Source organism: Ascaphus truei, chromosome 17 (assembly GCF_040206685.1).
Source record: "Ascaphus truei isolate aAscTru1 chromosome 17, aAscTru1.hap1, whole genome shotgun sequence".
Classification (NCBI taxonomy): Eukaryota; Metazoa; Chordata; class Amphibia; order Anura; family Ascaphidae; genus Ascaphus; species Ascaphus truei.
Genome location: NC_134499.1, coordinates 17,905,473 through 17,932,670, shown reverse-complemented (window position 1 = coordinate 17,932,670; position 27,198 = coordinate 17,905,473). Strand labels below are relative to the sequence as shown.

General features: G+C 53.1%; 2 protein-coding genes across 2 annotated transcripts in view; both read right to left on the bottom strand.

The window, feature by feature from the left end:
* The window catches only part of RNF123 (ring finger protein 123), a 78,241-nt gene extending 57,721 nt beyond the window's left edge, over window positions 1–20,520 (bottom strand). Inside the window, 17 exon segments of the mRNA XM_075574126.1 lie at window positions 4,343–4,442; window positions 6,030–6,147; window positions 7,900–7,973; window positions 8,977–9,069; window positions 9,184–9,309; window positions 9,511–9,615; window positions 9,762–9,876; window positions 10,210–10,335; window positions 10,996–11,063; window positions 11,240–11,326; window positions 11,679–11,764; window positions 13,661–13,715; window positions 13,836–13,933; window positions 15,930–16,009; window positions 19,073–19,157; window positions 19,411–19,506; window positions 20,393–20,520. Coding sequence (XP_075430241.1) covers window positions 4,343–4,442; window positions 6,030–6,147; window positions 7,900–7,973; window positions 8,977–9,069; window positions 9,184–9,309; window positions 9,511–9,615; window positions 9,762–9,876; window positions 10,210–10,335; window positions 10,996–11,063; window positions 11,240–11,326; window positions 11,679–11,764; window positions 13,661–13,715; window positions 13,836–13,933; window positions 15,930–16,009; window positions 19,073–19,157; window positions 19,411–19,492 — 1,498 coding nt within the window. The 5' untranslated portion in view covers window positions 19,493–19,506; window positions 20,393–20,520.
* A 1,116-nt stretch (window positions 20,521–21,636) lies between these two features.
* Window positions 21,637–27,198, bottom strand: TERF2IP (TERF2 interacting protein). Its single transcript, XM_075574113.1, has 3 exons — window positions 26,244–27,198; window positions 25,090–25,190; window positions 21,637–23,531 (listed from the first exon to the last, which is right to left on the bottom strand). The coding sequence occupies exons 1-3, from the start codon at window positions 27,163–27,165 to the stop codon at window positions 23,121–23,123; spliced, it is 1,434 nt and encodes a 477-aa protein (XP_075430228.1). The 5' UTR covers window positions 27,166–27,198; the 3' UTR covers window positions 21,637–23,120.

Genomic DNA, 27,198 nt, shown 5'->3' with positions numbered 1-27,198 from the left:
GAGAGAGAGCACATACAGCCGCGTGTCCCAGGTCACAGTGAGAGAGAGTACATACAGTTGCGTGTCCCAGGTCACAGTGAGAGAGAGTACATACAGCCGCGTGTCCCAGGTCACAGTGAGAGAGAGTACATACAGCCGCGTGTCCCAGGTCACAGTGAGAGAGAGTACATACAGCCGCGTGTCCCAGGTCACAGTGAGAGAGAGTACATACAGCCGCGTGTCCCAGGTCACAGTGAGAGAGAGCACATACAGCCGCGTGTCCCAGGTCACAGTGAGAGAGAGCACATACAGCCGCGTGTCCCAGGTCACAGTGAGAGAGAGCACATACAGCCGCGTGTCCCAGGTCACAGTGAGAGAGAGCACATACAGCCGCGTGTCCCAGGTCACCATGAGAGAGAGTACATACAGCCGCGTGTCCCAGGTCACAGTGAGAGAGAGTACATACAGCCGCGTGTCCCAGGTCACAGTGAGAGAGAGTACATACAGCCGCGTGTCCCAGGTCACAGTGAGAGAGAGTACATACAGCCGCGTGTCCCAGGTCACAGTGAGAGAAAGTACATACAGCCGCGTGTCCCAGGTCACAGTGAGAGAGAGTACATACAGCCCCGTGTCCCAGGTCACAGTGAGAGAGAGTACATACAGTTGCGTGTCCCAGGTCACAGCGAGAGAGAGTACATACAGTTGCGTGTCCCAGGTCACAGTGAGAGAGAACACATACAGTTGCGTGTCCCAGGTCACAGTGAGAGAGAGAGTACATACAGCCGCGTGTCCCAGGTCACAGTGAGAGAGAGTACATACAGCCGCGTGTCCCAGGTCACAGTGAGAGAGAGTACATACAGCCGCGTGTCCCAGGTCACAGTGAGAGAGAGCACATACAGCCGCGTGTCCCAGGTCACAGTGAGAGAGAGCACATACAGCCGCGTGTCCCAGGTCACAGTGAGAGAGAGCACATACAGCCGCGTGTCCCAGGTCACAGTGAGAGAGAGCACATACAGCCGCGTGTCCCAGGTCACAGTGAGAGAGAGCACATACAGCCGCGTGTCCCAGGTCACAGTGAGAGAGAGTACATACTGCCGCGTGTCCCAGGTTACAGTGAGAGAGAGTACATACAGCCGCGTGTCCCAGGTCACAGTGAGAGAGAGAACATACAGCCGCGTGTCCCAGGTCACAGTGAGAGAGAGTACATACTGCCGCGTGTCCCAGGTCACAGTGAGAGAGTACATACAGTTGCGTGTCCCAGGTCACAGTGAGAGAGAGTACATACTGCCGCGTGTCCCAGGTCACAGTGAGAGTACATACAGCCGCGTGTCCCAGGTCACAGTGAGAGAAAGTACATACAGCCGCGTGTCCCAGGTCACAGTGAGAGAGAGTACATACAGCCGCGTGTCACAGTGAGAGAGAGTACATACAGCCGCGTGTCACAGTGAGAGAGAGTACATACAGCCGCGTGTCCCAGGTCACAGTGAGAGAGAGTACATACAGCCGCGTGTCCCAGGTCACAGTGAGAGAGAGTACATACAGCCGCGTGTCCCAGGTCACAGTGAGAGAGAGTACATACAGCCGCGTGTCCCAGGTCACAGTGAGAGAGAGCACATACAGCCGCGTGTCCCAGGTCACAGTGAGAGAGAGCACATACAGCCGCGTGTCCCAGGTCACAGTGAGAGAGAGCACATACAGCCGCGTGTCCCAGGTCACAGTGAGAGAGAGTACATACAGCCGCGTGTCCCAGGTCACAGTGAGAGAGAGTACATACAGCCGCGTGTCCCAGGTCACAGTGAGAGAGAGCACATACAGCCGCGTGTCCCAGGTCACAGTGAGAGAGAGCACATACAGCCGCGTGTCCCAGGTCACAGTGAGAGAGAGTACATACAGCCGCGTGTCCCAGGTCACAGTGAGAGAGAGTACATACAGCCGCGTGTCCCAGGTCACAGTGAGAGAAAGTACATACAGCCGCGTGTCCCAGGTCACAGTGAGAGAGAGTACATACAGCCCCGTGTCCCAGGTCACAGTGAGAGAGAGTACATACAGTTGCGTGTCCCAGGTCACAGCGAGAGAGAGTACATACAGTTGCGTGTCCCAGGTCACAGTGAGAGAGAACACATACAGTTGCGTGTCCCAGGTCACAGTGAGAGAGAGAGTACATACAGCCGCGTGTCCCAGGTCACAGTGAGAGAGAGAGTACATACAGCCGCGTGTCCCAGGTCACAGTGAGAGAGAGTACATAAAGCCGCGTGTCCCAGGTCACAGTGAGAGAGAGTACATACAGCCGCGTGTCCCAGGTCACAGTGAGAGAGAGTACATACAGCCGCGTGTCCCAGGTCACAGTGAGAGAGAGTACATACAGCCGCGTGTCCCAGGTCACAGTGAGAGAGAGCACATACAGCCGCGTGTCCCAGGTCACAGTGAGAGAGAGTACATACAGCCGCGTGTCCCAGGTCACAGTGAGAGAGAGCACATACAGCCGCGTGTCCCAGGTCACAGTGAGAGAGAGCACATACAGCCGCGTGTCCCAGGTCACAGTGAGAGAGAGCACATACAGCCGCGTGTCCCAGGTCACAGTGAGAGAGAGCACATACAGCCGCGTGTCCCAGGTCACAGTGAGAGAGAGCACATACAGCCGCGTGTCCCAGGTCACAGTGAGAGAGAGTACATACTGCCGCGTGTCCCAGGTCACAGTGAGAGAGAGAACATACAGCCGCGTGTCCCAGGTCACAGTGAGAGAGAGTACATACTGCCGCGTGTCCCAGGTCACAGTGAGAGAGTACATACAGCCGCGTGTCCCAGGTCACAGTGAGAGAGAGTACATACAGTTGCGTGTCCCAGGTCACAGTGAGAGAGAGTACATACTGCCGCGTGTCCCAGGTCAGTGAGAGTACATACAGCCGCGTGTCCCAGGTCACAGTGAGAGAGAGTACATACAGCCGCGTGTCCCAGGTCACAGTGAGAGAGAGTACATACAGCCGCGTGTCACAGTGAGAGAGAGTACATACAGCCGCGTGTCACAGTGAGAGAGAGTACATACAGCCGCGTGTCCCAGGTCACAGTGAGAGAGAGTACATACAGCCGCATGTCCCAGGTCACAGTGAGAGAGAGTACATACAGCCGCGTGTCCCAGGTCACAGTGAGAGAGAGTACATACAGCCGCGTGTCCCAGGTCACAGTGAGAGAGAGCACATACAGCCGCGTGTCCCAGGTCACAGTGAGAGAGAGTACATACAGCCGCGTGTCCCAGGTCACAGTGAGAGAGAGTACATACAGCCGCGTGTCCCAGGTCACAGTGAGAGAGAGTACATACAGCCGCGTGTCCCAGGTCACAGTGAGAGAGAGAGAGTACATACAGCCGCGTGTCCCAGGTCACAGTGAGAGAGAGTACATACAGCCGCGTGTCCCAGGTCACAGTGAGAGAGAGCACATACAGCCGCGTGTCCCAGGTCACAGTGAGAGAGAGTACATACAGCCGCGTGTCCCAGGTCACAGTGAGAGAGAGAGTACATACAGCCGCGTGTCCCAGGTCACAGTGAGAGAGAGTACATACAGCCGCGTGTCCCAGGTCACAGTGAGAGAGAGTACATACAGCCGCGTGTCCCAGGTCACAGTGAGAGAGTACATACAGCCGCGTGTCCCAGGTCACAGTGAGAGAGCACATACAGCCGCGTGTCCCAGGTCACAGTGAGAGAGAGTACATACAGCCGCGTGTCCCAGGTCACAGTGAGAGAGCACATACAGCCGCGTGTCCCAGGTCACAGTGAGAGAGAGTACATACAGCCGCGTGTCCCAGGTCACAGTGAGAGAGAGTACATACAGCCGCGTGTCCCAGGTCACAGTGAGAGAGAGTACATACAGCCGCGTGTCCCAGGTCACAGTGAGAGAGAGCACATACAGCCGCGTGTCCCAGGTCACAGTGAGAGAGCACATACAGCCGCGTGTCCCAGGTCACAGTGAGAGAGAGTACATACAGCCGCGTGTCCCAGGTCACAGTGAGAGAGTACATACAGTTGCGTGTCCCAGGTCACAGTGAGAGAGTACATACAGCCGCGTGTCCCAGGTCACAGTGAGAGAGTACATACAGTTGCGTGTCCCAGGTCACAGTGAGAGAGTACATACAGTTGCGTGTCCCAGGTCACAGTGAGAGAGAGTACATACAGCCGCGTGTCCCAGGTCACAGTGAGAGAGAGTACATACAGCCGCGTGTCCCAGGTCACAGTGAGAGAGAGTACATACAGCCGCGTGTCCCAGGTCACAGTGAGAGAGTACATACAGCCGCGTGTCCCAGGTCACAGTGAGAGTACATACAGTTGTGTGTATTAGATCGTATACATACAGCCGCGTCTGTGTCACTCACCTTCAATACGCTTCTTCAACCTCATGCAGCCTCTATCATACGCCCTCCTGCGCAGGCGTTCCTCCCCACTCTCCTCCGCGGTCTCCTTTATCTCTTTCCCCTGGGGGAGGGGGGAGAAGATGCTTTAAATAATCCAACACCCCCCTCCTAGGTAACCCACAACTGTATATATGTACATCTTTATTTGTATCGCCCCATCCATGTACACAGCGCGTCACAGCAGTAACACACGTGACATAATAATATAACACGTAATGGGAATAATCGCTTCAGGCATTAGGGAAAGGAGTCCCTGCCCCGAAGAGCTTACAATCTAAGTGATAAGTGGGGAGAACTTAAGAGACAGTTGGAGGGGGGGGGGGGGGGACTGTGTGAGGTTTGTGGCAAATTACACCCGCTTCAGAAAACCTTATTCTAATAATAGTTATTTCTTGTATGCGGACACGGCCAGCGCTGTCTATAGACCTTTTACAGCACAACAAGTCCCCGCCCCATAGAACTTACAATCTATTTTTGGGAAACAAAGAACAGATCCTGCGCCCCTACCGATTGGGCTAAAATATACTAGTGACATTTTTATACCCCCTGAAGGGGTTAAATAAACTAAGCATACGCTTGTGTGATTTAGTGCAATTAAAAGCCGGCCTAAGCCAGTATCAGAGTTCCCTTATTATAAAGGTAACTGTGGGTGCACAAATACCCTAATGTGGAATATTAATACTTACACATCTCTTCTCTCTGTCGGCCGTAGACACTCACAGGCTCTGCAGTGGCGGGTGATGTGTACAGGTGAGTGGTGTATTACACCTGTATGCTAACTGGAGAATTGGGAGCGGCTCTGTCCTAGAGGGAGGAGCCACACACCTCCAAGGGACGGCTCTGTAAAGCAGAAACCAGGAGAGCCGATAACCTGCCCCTACTGTATGAGCAATGTATCAGTAACGCCATCATTAAACACCCTCATGGAGTATGCAGCACAGGGGTAGGTTACACCTCACTGTCAGTCTACACATCACCCGCCACTGAAGAGCCTGTGAGTGTCTACGGCCGACAGAGAGAAGAGATGTGTAAGTATTAATATTCCACATTAGGGTATTTGTGCACCCACAGTTACCTTTATAATAAGGGAACTCTGATACTGGCATAGGCCGGCTTTTAATTGCACTAAATCACAAAAGCACGCACTTCATTTACTTAACTCCTTCAGGGGGTATAAAAATGTCACTAGTATATTTAAGGGTGGGGCCGTAGTCCAATGCTAACACCTCCAGAAGACCACTCACACATATATTTCATCCGATTATATGCTTGCTAAAGGGTTGCTGCATTATTGCAATAAATTCACACAGAAAGTATGCCGGGTAAATTGTACACCAGTTTTTCTTTCGTTTGGAAGTGAATCCCATATTTTTGGAGCCCCAGGTTTTCCCCCCTTTCCTTTTAGGTTAGGAGATATCATGATATACGTCATATAAGGGAGGAGCGCGGTAATGTGTGCCGTCTATTTCTGGTGCCTGAGGCACAGGGAGATAAGTGATAACACGCCCAAGCCGACATTGAACCAGGCAGGCGAGAGGCGAGAGGGGCCTGCAGGCGAGAGGGGCCCGCAGGCGAGAGGTGGGAGGGGCCCATGGCAAGAGGTGGGAGGGGCCCAGAGCCCCCTCACTGCCAGGGCCCGTGATCTCACCTCCTTGTTGAAGCGGTTGGGCCACCATGTGGTGGGGATGAGTTCCTGCAGGCCAGCTTCCTCCACCCTCAGGGGGCTCTTAATGAAGAAAAACACGACGGAGCGAAGGACATCAAATCTGAGGGGCGGGGTGTTAAGGAAGGAGGGTGCAGTGACTGGGTAAAGGGAGGAGCGGGTAATACCATGCCAGCCTCCCAAACACATGGGTGGCAGCCTCACACACACGTGTCCACAGCACAAGTACAGCGTGGGCAGCGCCTCTCTCCCCCTCACACACTGCTACACCATGACATGTATAGAAAGCACAGGTACAGCACGGGCAGCAGCAGTGCCAGTCTCCCACACACACTACTACTCCATGACATGTATACACAGCACAGGTAGAGCACGGGCAGCAGCAGTGCCAGAGTCCCCCCCACACACATACACACTACTACACCATGACATGTATACACAGCACAGGTATAGCGCAGGCAGCGGCCGTGCCAGTCTCCCACACACACTACTACACCATGACATGTATACACAGCACAGATATAGCGCAGGCAGCAGCAGTGCCAGTCTCCCACACACACTACTACTCCATGACATGTATACACAGCACAGGTATAGCGCAGGCAGCAGCAGTGCCAGTCTCCCACACACACTACTACACCATGACATGTATACACAGCACAGGTATAGCGCAGGCAGCAGCAGTGCCAGTCTCCCACACACACTACTACACCATGACATGTATACACAGCACAGGTATAGCGCAGGCAGCAGCAGTGCCAGTCTCCCACACACACTACTACACCATGACATGTATACACAGCACAGGTATAGCGCAGGCAGCGGTCGTGCCAGTCTCCCACACACACTACTACACCATGACATGTATACACAGCACAGATATAGCGCAGGCAGCAGCAGTGCCAGTCTCCAACACACACTACTACTCCATGACATGTATACACAGCACAGGTATAGCGCAGGCAGCAGCAGTGCCAGTCTCCCACACACACTACTACACTATGACATGTATACACAGCACAGGTATAGCGCAGGCAGCAGCAGTGCCAGTCTCCCACACACACTACTACACCATGACATGTATACACAGCACAGGTATAGCGCAGGCAGCAGCAGTGCCAGTCTCCCACACACACTACTACACCATGACATGTATACACAGCACAGGTATAGCGCAGGCAGCAGCAGTGCCAGTCTCCCACACACACTACTACACCATGATATGTATACACAGCACAGGTACAGCACGGGCAGCAGCAGTGCCAGTCTCCCCCCCACACACATACACACTTCTACACCATGACATGTATACACAGCACAGGTATAGCGCAGGCAGCGGCAGTGACAGCCTCCCACACACACTACTACACCGTGACATGTATACACAGCACAGGTATAGCGCGGGCAGCAGCAGTGCCAGCCTCCCATCACATACACTGCTACACCATGTATACTCAGCACAGGTACAGCGCGGGTAGCAGCAGTGCCAGTCTCCCCCTCACTGCTACACCATGTATACACAGCACAGGTACAGCGCGGGCAGCGGAGGTGCCAGTCTCCCACACACACACTACTACACCATGATATGTATACACAGCACAGGTATAGCGCGGGCAGCGGCAGTGCCAGCCTCCCATCACATACACTGCTACACCATGTATACTCAGCACAGGTACAGCGCGGGCAGTGCCAGTCTCCCCCTCACTACTACACCATGTATACACAGCACAGGTACAGCGCAGGCAGCGGCAGTGCCAGATACAGACAAGATGCCTACATTTGCAACATTATCTAACACTGATAGCAACCCCCTCACTGTAACACCCCCGCCCCCTGTCCCCCACGCGAAGGATACAGCACGTTGCTCAGTAGGTATTTGCGAGACTTCTCGTGTCTCAGGATGGCGATGGTGAGACGCAGGTAGTGAATCTGCAGACAGACGGGACACTGTGACGGGGCGGGCGGAGGGCACAGGGGCACGGGTACATTTATTGGGGTTTATGTTACCTCTGGGTGTGAATAGAATCCCCTTTATTCTCTATGTATCACTGACATTAAACAGGACAGGGCTTCGTCGTACCACAGAGAGCCAATGCCACGTGCACCAGGTCCGGGGCGAGCGATTGGCGCCCAAATCAGATTGGTATTTTTATGACTATCTATTGCACCCGTAATGGAGAGTTTCTACCAGCTTTACCTCACTGCTTCCGTGATCAGACTGTTTGTAAATCAATATAAAGGAGACTCCGCGGGGGGGGGGGGGGAGTCTGATCACTGTTTGTTCGAGCTCACGTGTAGCCCCAGGTAGGGGGGCGGGGGCGGGGGCGGGGGGGGGGGGGGGGGGAGAGATATGAGGCTCGGCAGGAGATGGGGGACTGATGGGTAGAGCTCACCTGTAGTCCCAGGTCGGGGGGGGGGGATGGGTAGAGCTCACCTGTAGTCCCAGGTCGGGGGGGGGGGATGGGTAGAGCTCACCTGTAGTCCCAGGTCGGGGGGGGGGGACGACGACGACTGATGGGTAGAGCTCACCTGTAGTCCCAGGTCGGGGGGGGGGGGGGGGGGACTGATGGGTAGAGCTCACCTGTAGACCCAGGTCGGGGGGGGGATGGGGGACTGATGGGTAGAGCTCACCTGTAGTCCCAGGTCGGGGGGGGGGATGGGGGACTGATGGGTAGAGCTCACCTGTAGTCCCAGGTCGGGGGGGGGATGGGGGATGGAGGACTGATGGGTAGAGCTCACCTGTAGTCCCAGGTCGGGGGGGGGGGGATGGGGGACTGATGGGTAGAGCTCACCTGTAGTCCCAGGTCGGGGGGGGGGGATGGGGGACAGATGGGTAGAGCTCACCTGCAGTCCCAGGTCGGGGGGGGGGGGGGGAGATGGGTAGAGCTCACCTGTAGCCCCAGGTCGGGGGGGGGGGATGGGTAGAGCTCACCTGTAGTCCCAGGTCGGGGACGATCGGGGAGAACCTGTAGGCTCGGAGCAGGGACATCAGCAGCTGTTTGAGGCACTCATGGATTTCGTAATCCTGGGGGGGTTGGGGGGGCGGGGTGGGGGGGGGGGAAAGAGAAGTCCCTGTGTTAGAATGGAGATCCCCCCCGCACCGGGGTCGCGGGGGGAGCGCAGAAAGGGTTAAACTCACCTCCATGAGGAGCCACATGAGGTCCAGGAGATGCTGGATCAGGGGGTGCTCCTCCACAGCTCCCCCTCCCTCCAGGATCCCCAGCAGGAAGTTCATCAGGACGTCCTCCACCAGGTACACCTTGCACTGCGCACACGGAGACGCCCCGTGAGAAAAGGGGACCCCCCCCCATCCTCCCCCCACCCCCATCAGGTCTCCCATAGCCAGGTACACCTTGCACTGCGCACACTGAGACACCCCGTCAGAAAAGGGGATCCCTCCCCCCCAATCAGGACAGACAACCACCCCCATCAGCTCCTGTCCTGGGAAGGAGAGGGTGACACTCACCATTAGCGGGGCGAAGTAATTAAAGATGTGCGCCAGCGTTATGAGGACCGTGGCCTCCCCCTGTAGCTGCCACACGGAGGGCTCCTTGTCAACCAGCTTCCCCTCCTGAAAACAGAGAACAACTCTGGGCAGCCATCTTTAAATCTCCCTCACATCCGCTAAGATTGGAGCCCCACAGCCCTATACATGGTAATCTACCCCAAAGCGTTTACAATCCATTTGGGGATGGCGGGGGAGGGTTGGAGACATACCTGCACGTCGATCCCGGTACTGATCACGTTCTTAAAGTATCCCAGAAGCCTCTGGGCTTTCAGCAGGTCAGCGCTCGGCGGGTCCTGCAGGGGGCGGTACCCTTCCACGGGATAACTGCAGGGCGGGGGTGTTAAGGAGGCAGCACCAGACAGCGGCAGAGACCCCACCCTAGGGTGCTGGCCTATGAAGTGGGAGTGCCGTACCTTTGGAACGTCCAGTGCCTGAAAATATATTAACCCATGCCCTGCCAGAGGGACCGGTAACCCTTTGCAAATGTTACTGGGGGGCAGAGTGTGCACTATTTTACAATGGCGGCCATGTTTTATAAGCCCAGCAAATATCACCCCGGGAAGGATTCCTCCGCGAACACCCGGAAAGCGAGAGAGAAAATGCGTGTTGTGAATGATCGACGCTGCGGCCGGCGCGGGACGCGTGAGAAAAGGATACCGCAGGGGACGGGAGCCGAAATTAAAGGCCACGGATTCCTTGAAGGAGAGGCTGATGGCGGGGAAGTAGGCCACGCCAGAGCCACGCGAGAGGTCACTAAAAGCTGTGCCCAAGGACACCCCGTTCCTGCAGGAGAGGGGAGAATCAGCGTGGCAGGCACAGCTATATATAGTTCCTATGTCTCCTATCAGTGTCTAGAGAGACTCAGGATCACTATACAGTGCAGCATGTTCATTGCGGTGGTATTTAAGCTGCAGTCCGAGCAATATCCTGTGTGTGTTGGTTTTTTAATAAATCAGTTCTGTACAATGAGAAAATATATTTTTTTTTCAAAACTCTAAATTACATTTTGAATGTATTATAATGTAATAAGCATTTTGTTTCTATAGCAACCATTTACAAAGTCACATCCCCTTCCTCTTCTGAAACAGGCTCTGGCACACCCCTTTTTGAGCCCCGCCCTCTCTCTAGCAGTGCAGAACTCAATTGTATCTAGTGACTGCCTGGTCACATGATCTTCCCCACAGAACTTTGTCATATTAATATGCGATAGCATTCCACTGACTGCACAATACTCCTCTGCAGAACCATTTACTGAACCCCCATGCCGAATCGTAGCCAATCGATCACAGGAGAACGGATCGGCAACTTAGCTAATTACTTATTGTGTGGCTTGTATTGATCCACATATTAAAGGGGGGTGAGAGGGGGGGGGTGAAACAGCAGCTTGGACGGCTGCTTTAAAATCAGTGTGCGGCGAGGAACCGGGGAAGGACTGGTCCTTACAGACAGAACGAGATGTTTCCTTCATCCAGGTCTATGAGACAGCTGACAATGTCCCCTGCAGCCCAGGACTGAGAAGAGAGGCAGAGAGAGGAAGGGTGAGGTGTGTACACACACACACACTGAAGGGGAGGAGGGGAGACATACTCGCAGCACACACATTCCTCACACACAGGTAGGGGATCACACACACACTTACGAAAGTGCGCTCACACACGAACACACGAGTACGCACAGTATTTCTTACCTTCCCATAATTAGTAGTCGTCACATTCCATTTGCGCACTCTGTTCCCGTCGTAAGCGTACGAGTCCGGGGTATCCCCGACGCCCTCCTGCGCACGCAGACAGAGCCGTGAGAGACAAGCACCGCCCCAGCAACATGCGCCTTCCCTGCACCTAAGCAATGTGGTTATCGCCTCACCCACTAAGCATGCGTTATCCCACAGTTAGCAGGCTCCCGCTCATTCTGCTATTACTGTACATGAGGATTCTGCGATTAAACGCCTGCTAGGAATCCTGAGGCCAAGTAAACACAAAAATTAAAATAAAGAAAAGAATAAGATTCTAGAACCTTCTCCGCATCCCTAAAATTCTCAAATTCTAAAGGGGAACCCACAGCTGGCAGTGCGGAGGTTAAGGGCACAACATCCCTCTCTGGCAGTGCAGGGGTTAAGGGCACAATACCTCCTGGTTAAACCTGCAGCCGAGAGTGCACCATCCGATCTGCATAAGTCCCTGGGACGAGATGAGAACCTCGTACAGCCACTTCCCTGGAGAGAGAAAAGAGGGGGAAGGAGGGGGGGGGAGGGATAGACAGAAAGAAGGGGGGGGGAATAGAGAGAGAGAAAGAAGGGGGGAATAGAGAGGGAGGGAGAAGAGAGAGGGGGTGAAGCGCGGGGGGGGGTTAATAGAGATTGGGGAGTGGGGGAAATAGAAAGGGGGAAGGGGGGAATAGAAAGAGGGGGAATAGAGAGAGGGGGAAGGGGGGGGAGAGAGAAGGGTAGGGGGGTATAGAAGGGGAGAGTGTGGGAAAAGAGAGAGAAGGGATGGGAGAATAGAGAAAGAGGGCGAGGAGGAGGAGGGAATAGGGAGAGAAAGAAGGGGGGAATAGAGAGAGAGAGAGAGAAAGAAGGGGGGAATAGAGAGAGAGAGAGAGAGAGAGAGAAAGAAGGGGGGAATAGAGAGAGAGAGAGAGAGAGAAAGAAGGGGGGAATAGAGAGAGAGAGAGAGAGAGAAAGAAGGGGGGAATAGAGAGAGAGAGAGAAAGAAGGGGGGAATAGAGAGAGAGAGAGAGAGAGAAAGAAGGGGGGAATAGAGAGAGAGAGAGAGAGAAAGAAGGGGGAATAGAGAGAGAGAGAGAGAGAGAGAGAAAGAAGGGGGGAATAGAGAGAGAGAGAGAGAAAGAAGGGGGGAATAGAGAGAGAGAGAGAAAGAAGGGGGGAACAGAGAGAGAGAGAAAGAAGGGGGGAATAGAGAGAGAAGAAGGGGGAATAGAGAGGGGGGAATAGAGAGAGGGAGGGAGAAGAGAGAGGGAGGGAGAAGAGAGGGGGAGGGAGAAGAGAGGGGGAGGGAGAAGAGAGAGGTGGAGGGAGAAGAGAGAGGGGGAGGGAGAAGAGAGAGGGGGTGAAGCGCGGGAGGGGGGAAACAGAGATTGGGGAGTGGGGGAAATAGAGATTGGGGAGTGGGGGAAATAGAAAGGGGGAGGGGGGAATAGAAAGAGAGGAGTAATAGAGAGAGGGGAGAAGAGAGAAGGGTAGAGGGAGGGGTATAGAAGGGGAGCGTGTGGGAAGAGAGAAAGGGGATGGGAGAATAGAGAAAGAGGGCGAGGAGGAGGAGGAGTAGAGAGAGAAAGAAGGGGGGGAAATAGAGAAAGAGAAAGAAGGGGGGAATAGAGAGCGAAAGAAGGGGGAATAGAGAGAGAAAGAAGGGGGGAATAGAGAGAGAAAGAAGGGGGAATAGAGAGAAGGGGGGAATAGAGAGAGAAGAAGGAGGGGATAGAAAGAAGGGGGGAATAGAGAGAGAAAGAAGGAGGGGATAGAAAGAAGGGGGGATAGAGAGAGAAAGAAGGGGGGAATAGAAAGAGAGGAGTAATAGAGAGAGGGGGAGAAGAGAGAAGGGTAGAGGGAGGGGGTATAGAAGGGAGAGTGTGGGAAGAGAGAGAAAGGGGATGGGAGAATAGAGAAAGAGGGCGAGGAGGAGGAGGGAATAGAGAGAGAAAGAAGGGGGGAATAGAGAAAGAAGGGGGGAATAGATCAGAGAAGGTGGGGAAATAGAGAAAGAAGGGGGGGAAGAGAGCGAAAGAAGGGGGGAAGAGAGCGAAAGAAGGAGGAATAGAGAGCGAAAGAAGGGGGGAATAGAGAGAGAAAGAAGGAGGGGATAGAAAGAAGGGGGGAATAGAGAGAGAAAGAAGGAGGGGGATAGAAAGAAGGGGGGAATAGAGAGAGAAAGAAGGAGGGGATGAGAAGAAGGGGGGAATAGAGAGAGAAAGAAGGAGGGGATAGAAAGAAGGAGCAAGGAGGGTCGAGAAAGAGACCACAAGTTAAGATATTTCCAATACGAGGATCTAGCTCTGTAACTTTGTCCCCTGGGCTGTCCAGTCCTAGAGGTTCCCAGCTGTCCGGATCTCTGCGTTTATCCCGCCCGGGGCCCCCTCCTCCTGCGCTCACCTCTGAACACGCAGCTCGTGGCCCGGATGGAGCTGAAGTTACTGTGTCCTATAACCTGCAGGATGACAGAGCTGTGAGCAGACAATGCACAGGCCGCAGCAGCAGGGGGCGAGGGACATCTCAGTACTGTCTGGGTGTGAGACGCGTGCGGTGACCCCGGTCCCCTCATACTCACCCCCAGAAGGTCATCGTCCACCAGCAACAAGCCCTCAAACCCGCTTGTGTGATCCAAGACCACAGTGGAGGGTCCCAGACGCCCCTCTGCAGCGTGATCTGAGAGAGACAGAGTGTCACATCCCTTCTGCAAAGGGACACACTCCATGGACAATGTCTCGTTTGTGTTACCGTGTCACCCTGCGAGGTGAGGGACAGACTCATAGCTCCCTTCTATCTGTGTCACCCTGCAAAGGGACAGACTCATAGCTCCCTTCTGTCTGTGTCACTGTGTCACCCTGCGGGGGGAGGGACAGACTCGTATCTCCCTTCTGTCTGTGTCACCCTGCGAGGTGAGGGACAGACTCGTATCTCCCTTCTGTCTGTGTCACCCTGCAAAGGGACAGACTCATAGCTCCCTTCTGTCTGTGTCACCCTGTGGGGAGAGGGACAGACTCATAGCTCCCTTCTGTCTGTGTCACTGTGTCACCCTGCGGGGGGAGGGACAGACTCATAGCTCCCTTCTGTCTGTGTCACTGTGTCACCCTGTGGGGAGAGGGACAGACTCATAGCTCCCTTCTGTCTGTGTCACTGTGTCACCCTGCGGGGGGAGGGACAGACTCATAGCTCCCTTCTGTCTGTGTCACCCTGCGTGGGGGCAGACTCATAGCTCCCTTCTGTCTGTGTCACTCTGCGGGGAGAGTGACAGACTCATAGCTCCCTTCTGTCTGTGTCACTGTGTCACCCTGCGGGGGGGAGAGACAGACTCATAGCTCCCTTCTGTCTGTCACTGTGTCACCCTGCGGGGGAAAGGACAGACTCATAGCTCCCTTCTGTGTGTCACTGTGTCACCCTGCGGGGGGAGGGACAGACTCGTATCTCCCTTCTGTCTGTGTCACCCTGCGGGGGGAGGGACAGACTCATAACTCCCTTCTGTGTGTCACTGTGTCACCCTGCGGGGGGAGGGACAGACTCATAGCTCCCTTCTGTGTGTCACTGTGTCACCCTGCGGGGGGAGGGACAGACTCGTATCTCCCTTCTGTGTGTCACTGTGTCACCCTGCGGGGGGAGGGACAGACTCATAGCTCCCTTCTGTGTGTCACTGTGTCACCCTGTGGGGGGAGGGACAGACTCGTATCTCCCTTCTGTCTGTGTCACCCTGCGGGGGGAGGGACAGACTCATAACTCCCTTCTGTGTGTCACTGTGTCACCCTGCGGGGGGAGGGACAGACTCATAGCTCCCTTCTGTGTGTCACTGTGTCACCCTGCGGGGGGAGGGACAGACTCGTATCTCCCTTCTGTGTGTCACTGTGTCACCCTGCGGGGGGAGGGACAGACTCATAGCTCCCTTCTGTGTGTCACTGTGTCACTCTGCGGGGGGAGGGACAGACTGAATGAAACGCAGGTCCCTTCTGTCAGTGTCACTGTGTAACCCTACAGGGGGAGGAACAGACTCGTATCTCCCTTCTGTCTGTGTCACCCTGCAAGTGACAGACTCATAGCTCCCTTCTTTCTGTGTCACCCTGTGGGGAGAGGGACAGACTCACAGATCCTGTCTGTCACCCTGTGGGGAGAGGGACAGGCTCATAGCTCCCTTCTGGCTGTGTCACTGTGTCACCCTGCGGGGGGAGGGACAGACTCATAGCTCCCTTCTGTCTGTGTCACCCTGCGGTGGGAGGGACAGACTCATATGTCCTGTCTGTGTCACCCTGTGGGGAGAGGGACAGACTCATAGCTCCCTTCTGTCTGTGTCACTGTGTCACCCTGCGGGGGGAGGGACAGACTCATAGCTCCCTTCTGTCTGTGTCACCCTGCGGGGGGAGGGACAGACTCATAGCTCCCTTCTGTCTGTGTCACTGTGTCACCCTGCGGGGGGAGGGACAGACTCGTATCTCCCTTCTGTCTGCGTCACCCTGAGTGGAGAGGGACAGGCTCACAGCTCCCTTCTGTCTGTGTCACTCTGCGGGGGGAGGGACAGACTGAATGAAACGCAGGTCCCTTCTGTCTGTCGCCCTGCAGGTAAGTGGGACAGAATCCAAGGGACATCGATTCCCTTCTGCCTGCATCATCCTGCAAAGCGAGAGACTGGACAGAAAACGGGTCCCAACCCCCTCACCAGTATTCTCCTCTGCATTGTCCCCCGCAGACAGCAGCCTCTCCAGACGCTCCTCCAGGTTCTGGAAGGTAAGGGGCTTTCTGCACACAAAGAGGGGGGGGGGGGGTCATTTCATGTGACAGGTCCTCTCTGCCCGAGTAGTGCACAAGACACAAACAGCAGCGCACAATCATCCCGCCAGCCTGTCCTCTTATTGAATGTCCAGCAGGCAGAGTGCTTTCACATACAAAGCATTGCACTGCTGGGGAACCCCGGTATGAAGCAGGGGGTCTCCAGAGATAACCGTGTGAATTTCAGCTCCGGGGACATCCTGCTTTGCGAGATACTTACCACCCCCGGTACCACCCCCTGCTGGGGAAACACGTGTTTTAAATCTCCCCCGCACGAGGACCCCTAGGAACATTGAAGAATTAAGAAGAGTACTGGGAGCGCCTTCGGAGGCAGGTACCCAGAGAAGCAGGGGGTCCCCAGGGCTAAAATGAACGAGCCCCTACATAAGGGGCAGCCAACTCCAGGCCTCAAGGGCCACCAACAGGTCAGGCTTTAAAGATTGCTCTGCTTCAGCACAGGTGGCTCAGTCTTCGACTGCACTATCTGTGCTGAAGGAGGGATATCCTGAAAACCTGACCTCTTGGTTCCCCTGCAGGACTGGTGTTGGCCACTCCTGACCAAAGAGATCAAAATCTAATCCCCCCCAGACTCTGGCTACCAAAGAGATCAAAATCTAATCCCCCCCAGAGTCTGGCTACCAAAGAGATCAAAATCTAATCCCCCCCCCCCCAGAGTCTGGCTACCAAAGAGATCAAAATCTAATCCCCCCCAGAGTCTGGCTACCAAAGAGATCAAAATCTAATCCCCCCCAGAGTCTGGCTACCAGAGAGATCAAAATCAAATCCCCCCCCCAGAGTCTGGCTACCAAAGAGATCAAAATCTAATCCCCCCCCAGAGTCTGGCTACCAAAGAGATCAAAATCTAATCCCCCCCAGAGTCTGGCTACCAAAGAGAAAACATGTATTAAAAGTTTGATGAGTGAACCATGTCAATTTCCCCTTTTCTACACATCACTGGCATTAGCGCACTTTGCCCCCTGAAAACCTGACCTGTTGGTGGCCCTTCAGGGCTGCAGGTGGCCACTCCTGATCTACTTTATATCTATTTTTTAAATAAATGAGACTTTAGCAGTGAATGCTCCTTTAAATGCTGGAGAACAGGCAGGAATCTGCGTTTCGGGTACGAGATTAACATACGGCGAGTTACTATTCTTTATTGCACGCAACCCGTGAGAATCTGGTTTACACAAAAGTAACAGGTTTAATAGGCGTCAGAAAGCGGAATCAGACCTTTTTCTTTTTTTTATAGAGGTACAGGCATACCCTGCATTAACATACGCAATGGGACCGGAGCATGTATGTAAAGTGAAAATGTACTTAAAGTGAAGCACTACCTTTTGCCCACTTTTGATGCATGTACTGTTCTGCAATTGTCATATACGTGCACAACTGATGTAAATAATGCATGTGTAACAGGATCTATAGTCTCCCCGCTTCTGCACAGCTTCAGTACAGGTAGGGAGCCGGTATTGCTGTTCAGGACGTGATGACAGGCGCATGCGTGAGCTGCTGTTTGCCTATTGAACGAAATGTACTTACTCGCGAGTGTACTTAAAGTGAGTGTCCTTAAAGCAGGGTATGCCTGTATATTAAAATAATGGTATTTGATATTTCCATGGGAAGCGAAAGCTTTGAAGAGGTGAACGGTGTTTGTTTGGTTCTTGGTTTGTAGAGTCACTGGGAAGTGTCAGACACACAGAAGGAGCGGACAGGGTGAAATCCAGTGTTCCCGTAGAAATGCAAAACGTTCATTTTCCACAAGATACAAAAAAAAGTTATAAAAGTTTATATTTCCGGACACATGCGACTGTGAGATCAGTCTGAGCAGAAGCCCAAGAACGGTCAGAAGATTAAAGCCCTGACGGTTATTTATAGAAGCGTTGAAGGACAGGACATGCCGCCTCGCGGGGGATGGGAGACAGATTTTAACCCTGCAATATCCTGTGAAGCCATCGTATAACGCTGTGCTCAGTGACATTTGTATCACTCGCTGGGAGAGTCACCCGAGTTCAATCAGAATCATTTCCGTGTGCAACGATACTCAGCACTTCTCTGCGCTGCTACCGCTTTCACTGTTGGGGGAAGGATTGAGGGCGAACATGACTTATTTGCCACGGTCGAGGTTACAAGGGCTCTTAAATCCAGCCCCATTCTTACAAATATCCTACATAGGTTTGTGTTCACTTCTCCCGCGGCCAGAGGGGCCTTTAGTATACCACTCCCCACGGGCGCACCACATGCCCACATCAGCGCACCCCTCCCACACAGGAGCACCGCATGTCCACACAGGCCTATCAGCGCACTTCTCCCACACATGCGCACCGCATGCCCACACAGACGCACCGGCGCACCTCTCCAACACAGGTGCACTGCATGCCCGCACAAGTACATCGAATTCCCACACAGGCGCACCGCATGCCCAGACAGACGCATCAGCGCACCTCTCCCACACAGGTGCACCCCTCCTGGTCTCAAGTGATATTCGGTACCTCCCTGCCGGCCCCCTCCCATACTTTGTAGAAAGCTCTAAATCTCTTTAAAATAGGACAATGAGTCCTCAGAACTCGGTGGGGATGTCACCCCTCAGACGAGCCTCTCGTCACCAGCCAGGTTCTGCTTCCAGCTGACTGCCCTCTGCCTATATACTGTCCCGGCTAAGCTCAGTCTAAAGCTTGCCGGGAGCTGGCCGGGATCGTAGCGGGCTAGCCGCGGGTCCGCTCTCCGTTTAAAAACGGAGTTTCCCGCGCGGCGGCCGCTTCAATAGATAAGCGCTAATGGCGCTTACTATTGAAAGCGCCCGAGGCGCGGGAAAACCGGCCGAAACCGGCCTGGTTTCGGCAGGTGACAGCCCGCGCACCGCCCGCGCTATTTTAAAACTGCGGTGGCGGCCGCATTAGTCAGCTCGGCTGCCACTGTAGGATTCATAGGTAGCCCAAAATATACATGTATTGCTATGCTTGTTTAAATGTGGATGCTAGAACACATTTAGTTGTTACTGTATGTTGGGCGACATCCTGTCTGGCGATGCGGTACCTGTATGCCGCGCCATGCTGTGCGCTCTCCGTGCCCGGAAATATCCGCTGCAGGAACTGGCTCAGGAGCTTCTCATTCACAATCCCTGAAACACACAATACATCGCCCACTAATAACCGTCTTCTGGCTCATCTTCCCCCCCCCACCCCCCACCAGTGAGGGGGACAGTCTGCAGTTAATAGCTCCCCCGCCCCCTCCAGTGAGAGGGGCAGCCTGAGAGTAACAGGTCCCTTGAGTCTGTGTCCCTCGGAGGTAGAAGACAGACTGAATGTGTAACAGGTCCTGTAAGTACACAGTTTAGGAGACTATTGTAATTCTCAGGACGTGGTGACACCGACCTGTGACCTTTGTCTTCTCTGATTCAGAGGTCAGCCTATAGTTTCTCCGTGACAAGGCCGTGCTGGACTCTCGTGACGCCATGTTCCCCCGTGGGGCTGAAAACAGAGAGCGGCAGGAAACTGAGCATTCAAGGAGGGTTCACTCCGCGACATGTGCCCTCAGCGCCCGGCACCTGTTACAGTGACTGACATGCTTCCCAAGTATAACACATCCACAGCACGACAGCCCTCAGTGAATGACTCCTCCAATTAAGTGACACACTATTGATAGGTGACTGGGCACACAGCCATCACCTCCTCAGGTCTCCTCTCACCCCCTTCTCCTCTTACCTACCTCCGCCCCCCCAAGTCTCTTCTCACCCCCCTCTCTCCTCCCACGCCCCTCTCTCAAACCCTCCAATCTCCCCTAGTCTCCTCTTACCTACCTCTCCAACCCCCCAACCCTAGTCTCCTCTCACCCCCTCACCTCTCTCTCCAACCCCCCAACCCTAGTCTCCTCTCACCCCCTCACCTCTCTCTCCAACCCCCCAACCCTAGTCTCCTCTGACCCCCTCACCTCTCCAACCCCCCAACCCTAGTCTCCTCTCACCCCCTCACCTCTCTCCAACCCCCCAACCCCTAGTCTCCTCATACCTACCTCTCCCCCCCAAGTCTCCAACCCCGCTATCCTGTTACCTCCCTCTCCACTCCCCCCAAGTCACCACTCATCCCCCTCTACCCAGCCCAATCTCCTCTCCACCCCTCTCTCCCCCCAGTCTCCTCTCCACCCCTCAACCCCTCTCTCCCCCCAGTCTCCTCTCCACCCCTCTCTCCCCCCAGTCTCCTCTCCACCCCTCTCTCCCCCGTCTCCTCCCCACCCCTCTCTCCCCCCAGTCTTCTCTCCACCCCTCTCTCCCCTAGTTTCTTCTTACCTCCTTCACCACCCCCCACACAAGTCTCCTCACCCCCAAACTCCCCAGTCTCTCCTCCCTCTCCGTCTCACCTCTCCCCCTCCCCGGTATCTCTCCCGTTTTCAGTCCGTATCCAGTTCACAATCTATTTTTTTTTTCCTTCACCAAACTTTATTCAGTCCCTTTCCGCGCGACATTCTGTTCGTGTTAAATAAAGATTTGTGTCCTCTTTTTTTTGCTTCAGCAAACTTTATCGACTCCCTTTGCACACAGACAATATTATTAGTGATCTCTATCCCCACACTATGCTGTATTACTTGGGCAGAATCACTGTATATAGTAGTTATAAGAGTAATAATCTCCTCAGCCCGTTATCTGGCCATTAATGCCCAGGGTGGAGAAGCCTGTCATCTTGGGGCTTTAACCCACCCAGGCAATTACTGGCCCTGTAACGCCCTGTCATTTACTATTATATATAGAGGCTATATCAACTCTATATAATATAAGATTATGACCCCGCCCCCCATTCTTACCTGTATAACTGTAATACAAAATATAGAAAGTTAATGAACTCTACAAATAAGTATACTTAAGGGCAGGATTGGCAAACTCCAGTCCTCATGGACCAACAGGTCAGGTTTTCAGGACATCCCTGCTTCAGCACAGGTGGCTTAGTGTGAGCCAACCGTGCTGAAGCAGGGTTGTCCTGAAAACCTGACCTGTTGGTGGCCCTTGAGGACTGGAGTTGGTCACCCCTGCTTTAAATACCCCCCTTCCCTTGTTTCCGTGTATCTTAGACTGTAAGCTCTTCTGGGAAGGGACTCCCTTTCCTAATTACTTTCAGGTCTGTAGCACTTATTCCCATTGTCTCCTATTATATTGTCACACGGGCAGCACTATGTACCTGGATGGCTCTATACAAATAATAGTCTTTGGCATTAACATTTCCCAGATCCTGAAGCCTCTGTACCCAGGGCACATCTCTGCTCTTGCAGGCTACGAACAGGTCAAGGAAGCTATCATTAGCCAGACACACCACCCTATTCCACTGTCCCGAACCCTCTGCCAGGCTGAACCCCGGAGCAGAGGCTGTTACTGGAGAGCAAGGTGGGTGATCCCATCTCAGACCCTCCAACCCCCTCATCAAGTTTGCAGAGCGTTGCGCCTGCTCTGAATGCACTGGCTGAAGTGGTTTTGGTATGTGTGGTTTGGTTTTGTGAGGTTTTATTTTTTTATTTTATTCCCCAAAGCAGTGAGTGTATGCAGTGCCAATGTAGAATTTGCACTCACTAAGATACTCCTTCAGCCCAAACAATATAATTAATTACATTACAAGAACAGGTCACGTCACTTTTATTGTGTTTTTTTTCACCAAAACATAACACTTTTTTTTTAGAAAACTTTTATTCAAAACAATAACAAAAAAACGTGGTTTTTCAAGGTAGAAACACACGAGGGAAAAGAGAATGACCAGATTGTTCACAAATCCTCACCGTCCCCTTAAATGTCAGATAATTCCATGGGAAAACCCTCTTCAGATTAACAGTTTAGGCGTTTCCAAATAGAAAGGTGTAGGGTCCCTTAAACCCGTAGCAGCAATGTGTTGAAAGCCCCTCTGGCAGGGGAGGGGTTAAAAACAGGAAGGTCACCAACAGGCCAGGTTTTCAGGGTATCCCTGCTTCAACACAGGTGGTGCAGTCATTAACTGAGCCACCTGTGCTGAAGCAGCGATATCCTGAAAACCTGCCCTTTTGGTGGCCCTTGGGGACTGGAGTTAGCACACCCCTGGGTTAAAAGGAACATCCACAGTGACTACTGCAGCCTCCTCCTCACACAAGGCAGAGTAAAGATGCCGCTCACTTACACAGGATGTCTGTGTGCTGATACGGGTGGGGTTTTGTCTGCCACAGCAGACAGACAAATCTGTGTGATGTTTTTTTTTGGGGGGGGGGGTCGTCACTGGGCCTCATTTAACTACCGTCTTCTAGGAGCAATAAAAAGGGAGGAACTGTATTACTGAGGGATGTCACTACATTGCAGCCTCGCTCCTACCTGTAGAGCAATTAAGTCCATATGGATTCCTCCAGACCTGTGTGTGAACTGAACACAAAACAATTTATACTCAATACTTGATAGCTTTAAGTGCTTATATGCGTTTCACTTGTAGATTTTTGAAGGTATATTTGTGGCCTCGGCTTTCTCACGGAGCCAGAATTTTATTTAAAAACTGTTTAACTAGGACGTGAGCGGAGCTCAGCAAAAACATGTTTGTAAGCTGCACAGAGTGGCATCTCACCCCACAAGTGTGATAGATGCTCCAAGCTCTCACATCAACACATTACAAAAGGAAATAAACTATGCCTTCATTTTTTCATGCTGAGCACACTAGTTGTAAAACACATTTACACACCTACTCCGGGAACTGCAGAGTGCGGCTGAACACAGAAAGTACGGCTGAACACAGAAGGTACTGCTACCGATATTTACAACTAAATCCCGCTCAACTGACAGCCAACCCCAGAAAGGTGCTGTGCGCCACTCTTAGAACAGGACTTTATCATCCGCACAGCGCTTCTGCCATTTTCTCTGCAGTAACATCCAACTTCTCCCCTTGTATATTTTTAGGGAGTATAAAAAAAGAAAAAAAAAAAACAGCTGCTACTTTCTCCCTTAGACGTTTTTGCTGCCTCGTTAGTAAGCGGTTTCTAACGAAACATTACAACAGAGCAGTCCAACTTTCGTAGCGCTTAAATGTTTTAACCCCTTTGAGGCCAGACCTCATTACCCCAGTAACACAGGTGCTAGGGAGAGACTGTCCCTTTAACTAGCCAGGAAAGCCACCCGCTTGGCAACATTGTCCGAGCCATATTTTGTGACCAGTTTCTCCTGGAGCTTGGTGTCATCCTTAAGCAGAACCAGGTCGTCCTTCCTCACCCAGATGGGGTACCCGTCATGGCGGCGACCCGTCCGCAGGAAGTGCCTGGTGGCCTCTAGCTCCCCGCTGTTCTTCAGCAAAGCCTGGGTGACATGAGGCAGACTCATTTTGAACTCCGACATCATGCTGAGAAGACCCTCTCGGAGACCCTCCCTCTCCTCTTGCGAAGGGGTGGGGCTGGAGGACACCTCGTCCACCTGCGTCTGGCCCTCGGGGACGGGCGTGTCCTCCCCCATTACAAAATCCTTCAGGGCCAAGCTCTCTCCGGGCACCTCCAGCTCAGGGGTGTCATCGACCTAGGTAGGAGAGAGGACACAGATGTCAGTCACGCCTTATTGTTATATAAATGTACCAAATAAAAATGGATTGGTGAGAAAACAGTGCCCCTGCTGAATGTACACAATTCACTCTAAGGCTTTGGTCCCGCTGCGGCTGGCGGCGCACGCGGCTGCAGTCCACCAGCTGCTTGCCTCCGGTCTGGATGTCCCCGCTGGCTCCTTCCGGAGTGGCTGACTGTGTGCTGTGACGCGTCAGCCAGCCGGAGCTACAAGGAGCTTGTGGTTTCGGCGAGTGCCGTGTCACGTGACACGCAAGGCAGCCAATCCGATCACCCCCCCTGCTCCGATTTCCCCCCTCTGCTCCAATCCCCCTTCCGATTCACCCCGTGTGTGCGAGTGGCCGAGGGGCTGTGTGATGGTCCCGCCCCCTCACGTCATGGCCGCGCCCCTACCCGGTTTGGCCACGCCCTCCCCCACCCGGAAAAAAATCACCGCAGACCGCAGTGCAGTGAATTGCACGCACCGCCGGCAAGCAAGGCGGCCGTGCGGGCGCAGCGGGGCCTTAGCCTAATACTCTCTGCTCAGGGAACTGCAGAATGATACTGAGAGAGTGTGTATAGTTGATTGTCTCATAGCTTGCAGACTGACCTCTTCACTCTCAGAGGGTAACAGGCAAAGTCTTGCACATCACTCATATAAACCTTATATCAATGGGTCAATATAGTGTACAGAGCTGTCCAAACCTGGGTGTTGTCAAAACACCTAAAGAAATGTATGCGGTGTCAGAACTTACAATAAAGCTACATTTCTCCAGGACCAAATACGGCTACTAGAATTTAGGGTTACTTATTAAATCAGGGCTAATGAAACAGCACGTCTGAAAAACTCCAACCTAGAGACATGCAGGTCCCATCCCAGCCAGGCAGTTGCATCTCAAAAGAACGGCAACATATTTTTAAACCTGGCAACAGTTCAGCAGAAGGACCGCGGCTGAGAACCCAACACACCTCATGTCCTCTAGCATCCGTTATGGCCTCTGTGAGATTAGCTAATCACAACACTGCATTCTGCAGAAACACTACTCTTATTATTTCATGAAAAGTACCAAATGCACTACTTCCAGAAGAGGAGGCCCCTATTTGGCTCAAACTGTTACTGTGGACACGGAACGTGTCCCTCCAGCTAACCCTCCATAATAATCAACTACGGAGTCCAATTCTTCAAGTTTATGGTACCAAGGACTTGGGTCAGACTAAAGGGGTCAGAGCTTATTTCAGCAAATAATATCCTCAAGGTCCATTTTCAAAGCAGACGAACCTGTAGCTAGAAGCGCACCCATACCCCCTTATCCTTCTACATTGCAGTATCTTAATTTTCAGCAGTTATAGCCCATATTTAATACGCAGTGCTATTACCATAAAACCTCCCTGGGGTGAAAGACATCTTATGTTCCATTTAAGTGAATTAACTGCAAGGTGCCTCCCCGTGCCGGAAGGCCTTATTGCAGTAAATCTAGCTCTAAATACCCCATAATAGACAGGCAGTGAGCAGAGAATCGGAGCTCCTTGTTCTCTACCTCAAACTCCAGGTTTGCGATCTCAAAAATGCGCACATCCGCCCCCTCGTCATCCCTGTGCTTCGCCTCGTCTGGATTCATGGGGGCAGCTTTCTTCCTCCCTGTCAGACATACAAAGGCAAGAGATTACTAAAAAGCGCAGTGGCAGCAAGGGAACAAGGAGGTTAAAGTGCTATGGCAAAAATGTATTATTTCACAGACAAACCACCAAACCTCCACACCCCCTAATCTGCCAGTAAAAAGGTTCAACTAAATGTCACTGACTACATGTTACAACCCCTCCCCATTGCAATGCAAACGGGCTGATAATAGTAACAACCTGGAGATTTAATGAGCTTCCACAGAAACACCATGAACCTCATACTACACAATTTAGGGAGTTTTAGAAAAGCAGACGTTCCATATATAATTTGTTTTTACAGGTTGGCAGCCAAATGCTATTTTCTGCTCCGGAGATGCCCGATATGCTTACCAGTGCAGTTACCGTATTTAAAGCTCTCTCAAGGGAAACAAAATGGCTGCCAAATCTCAAGCCAATAGGAAGTTGCAACTTCATATGTTGTGGCTTCCTATTGGATGGCCATTTAAAGCCCCATTACCAACCAAGAACTAATACCAGTAACTTCACCAATCAGGGGGAGGTTCCCAAAGCTTAAAATAGTGCGGTTCATCATCTGGAAACAACAAAGTGGCTCGGTGAGTCAAGACACTGACTCTAAACAATGATAAAGAGTTTGAATCAGGGAACTTGATTCAATTACTGGTGTCGGCTCCTTGTGACCTTAGGTAAATCCCTTTATCACCGTACCTCGGGCACCAAAAAAACAGATTGTAAACTCATCTGGGCAGCGACTGTGTCCAACATTTCTATGTGCTGCGTACCGCGCGCTAGACTAATTGTGACGCGCTTTGAGTCACATTGGGAGAAAAGCACTATATGAAATAAAGTTATTATTAAATAATAGAGGTTAGGTAGTGTGGATTTCTTGAATACGCCACATGTGTATTGTGTTTACTCAGGGGCCTGTATTGAGCTCGGTTATTCCACAAACCCCTCTACATACACGTGAGCCCATGCTTCTCACTCCCTGCTCTCCCTGAGGGCCCCGCTACAGCCTCCTGCGAAACGTCCTGCAGCATTGGGTAGCACTGACCGTGAGGTCCAGTTGCCTCCTTTTCTCCTATTCCCTCCTTCATAGGGGAGTCTTCTTCTGGAGACCCAGGGCTGGCTCTCCTCCCTTCCATGGTGGTAACACTCTCCTCTGCTGTGGGTGACACCTTGCTGGACCGAGTCACCACCTCTTTGTAGGTTCCAGGTTTCTGCTTCCCTCTCCTTAGGTCCTTATTTTGGTGGGGGGTCCCCCGAGCAGGCAGCTTGTAGCTGCCCATATTGTAGATGAGGTTTTTCCGGTAACGGTCCTTCGCCGCCTGCCAGCTCCTCCTCACCACCTTCCGCTTCTCAATTTCCTTCCACAGGCGTGTACCAGTCACTTTGCCCAGGGCCGGCTCGTTGTCCCGCACGTACATCAGGATGGCCACGTCTTCCTCCTCTGTAAAGAAATTACGACGCAATGGACGACTCCGGAGCACAGCTGGGCTGCTAGGAGCTCCAGGGGTAATGGGGCATCCGTTACTCTGCGGTTCCTCTGCACCAGGCTGCTTCCCCTCTCCTCCCTGCTTCTTGTCACCCTCTCCTACCTGCTTCTTGTCACTCTCACCTCCCTGCTTCTTGTCACTCTCACCTCCCTGCTTCTCCCCCTCTCCTCCCTTCTTGTTACCCTCTCCTCCCTGCTTCTTCCCCAGCCGGTAATCCTCTGGGTCCAGCCTTTCATCCCTCCGCACACAGTCGCTCACATAGCTTGTGGAGATGTAGTGCGGGCCCCCGGACTCCCCCAGGAGCAGGGCCCCGGGCTCCTGCAGCCGGCACATCACCCCACCCCCGTGTGAGATCAGCGGGAACATCTGCCGCTTCTTCGGCCCGGGCCGCACGTAGAACCGCAGGGGACTCCCGTCCTCCTGCAGGAACAGAGTCCGCGAGTGCGTGTACCCACCAGCGGCCGCCGCCGCCGCCGCCATCTTTCTCCCGCGCAGGGACAACACGGACGCCCC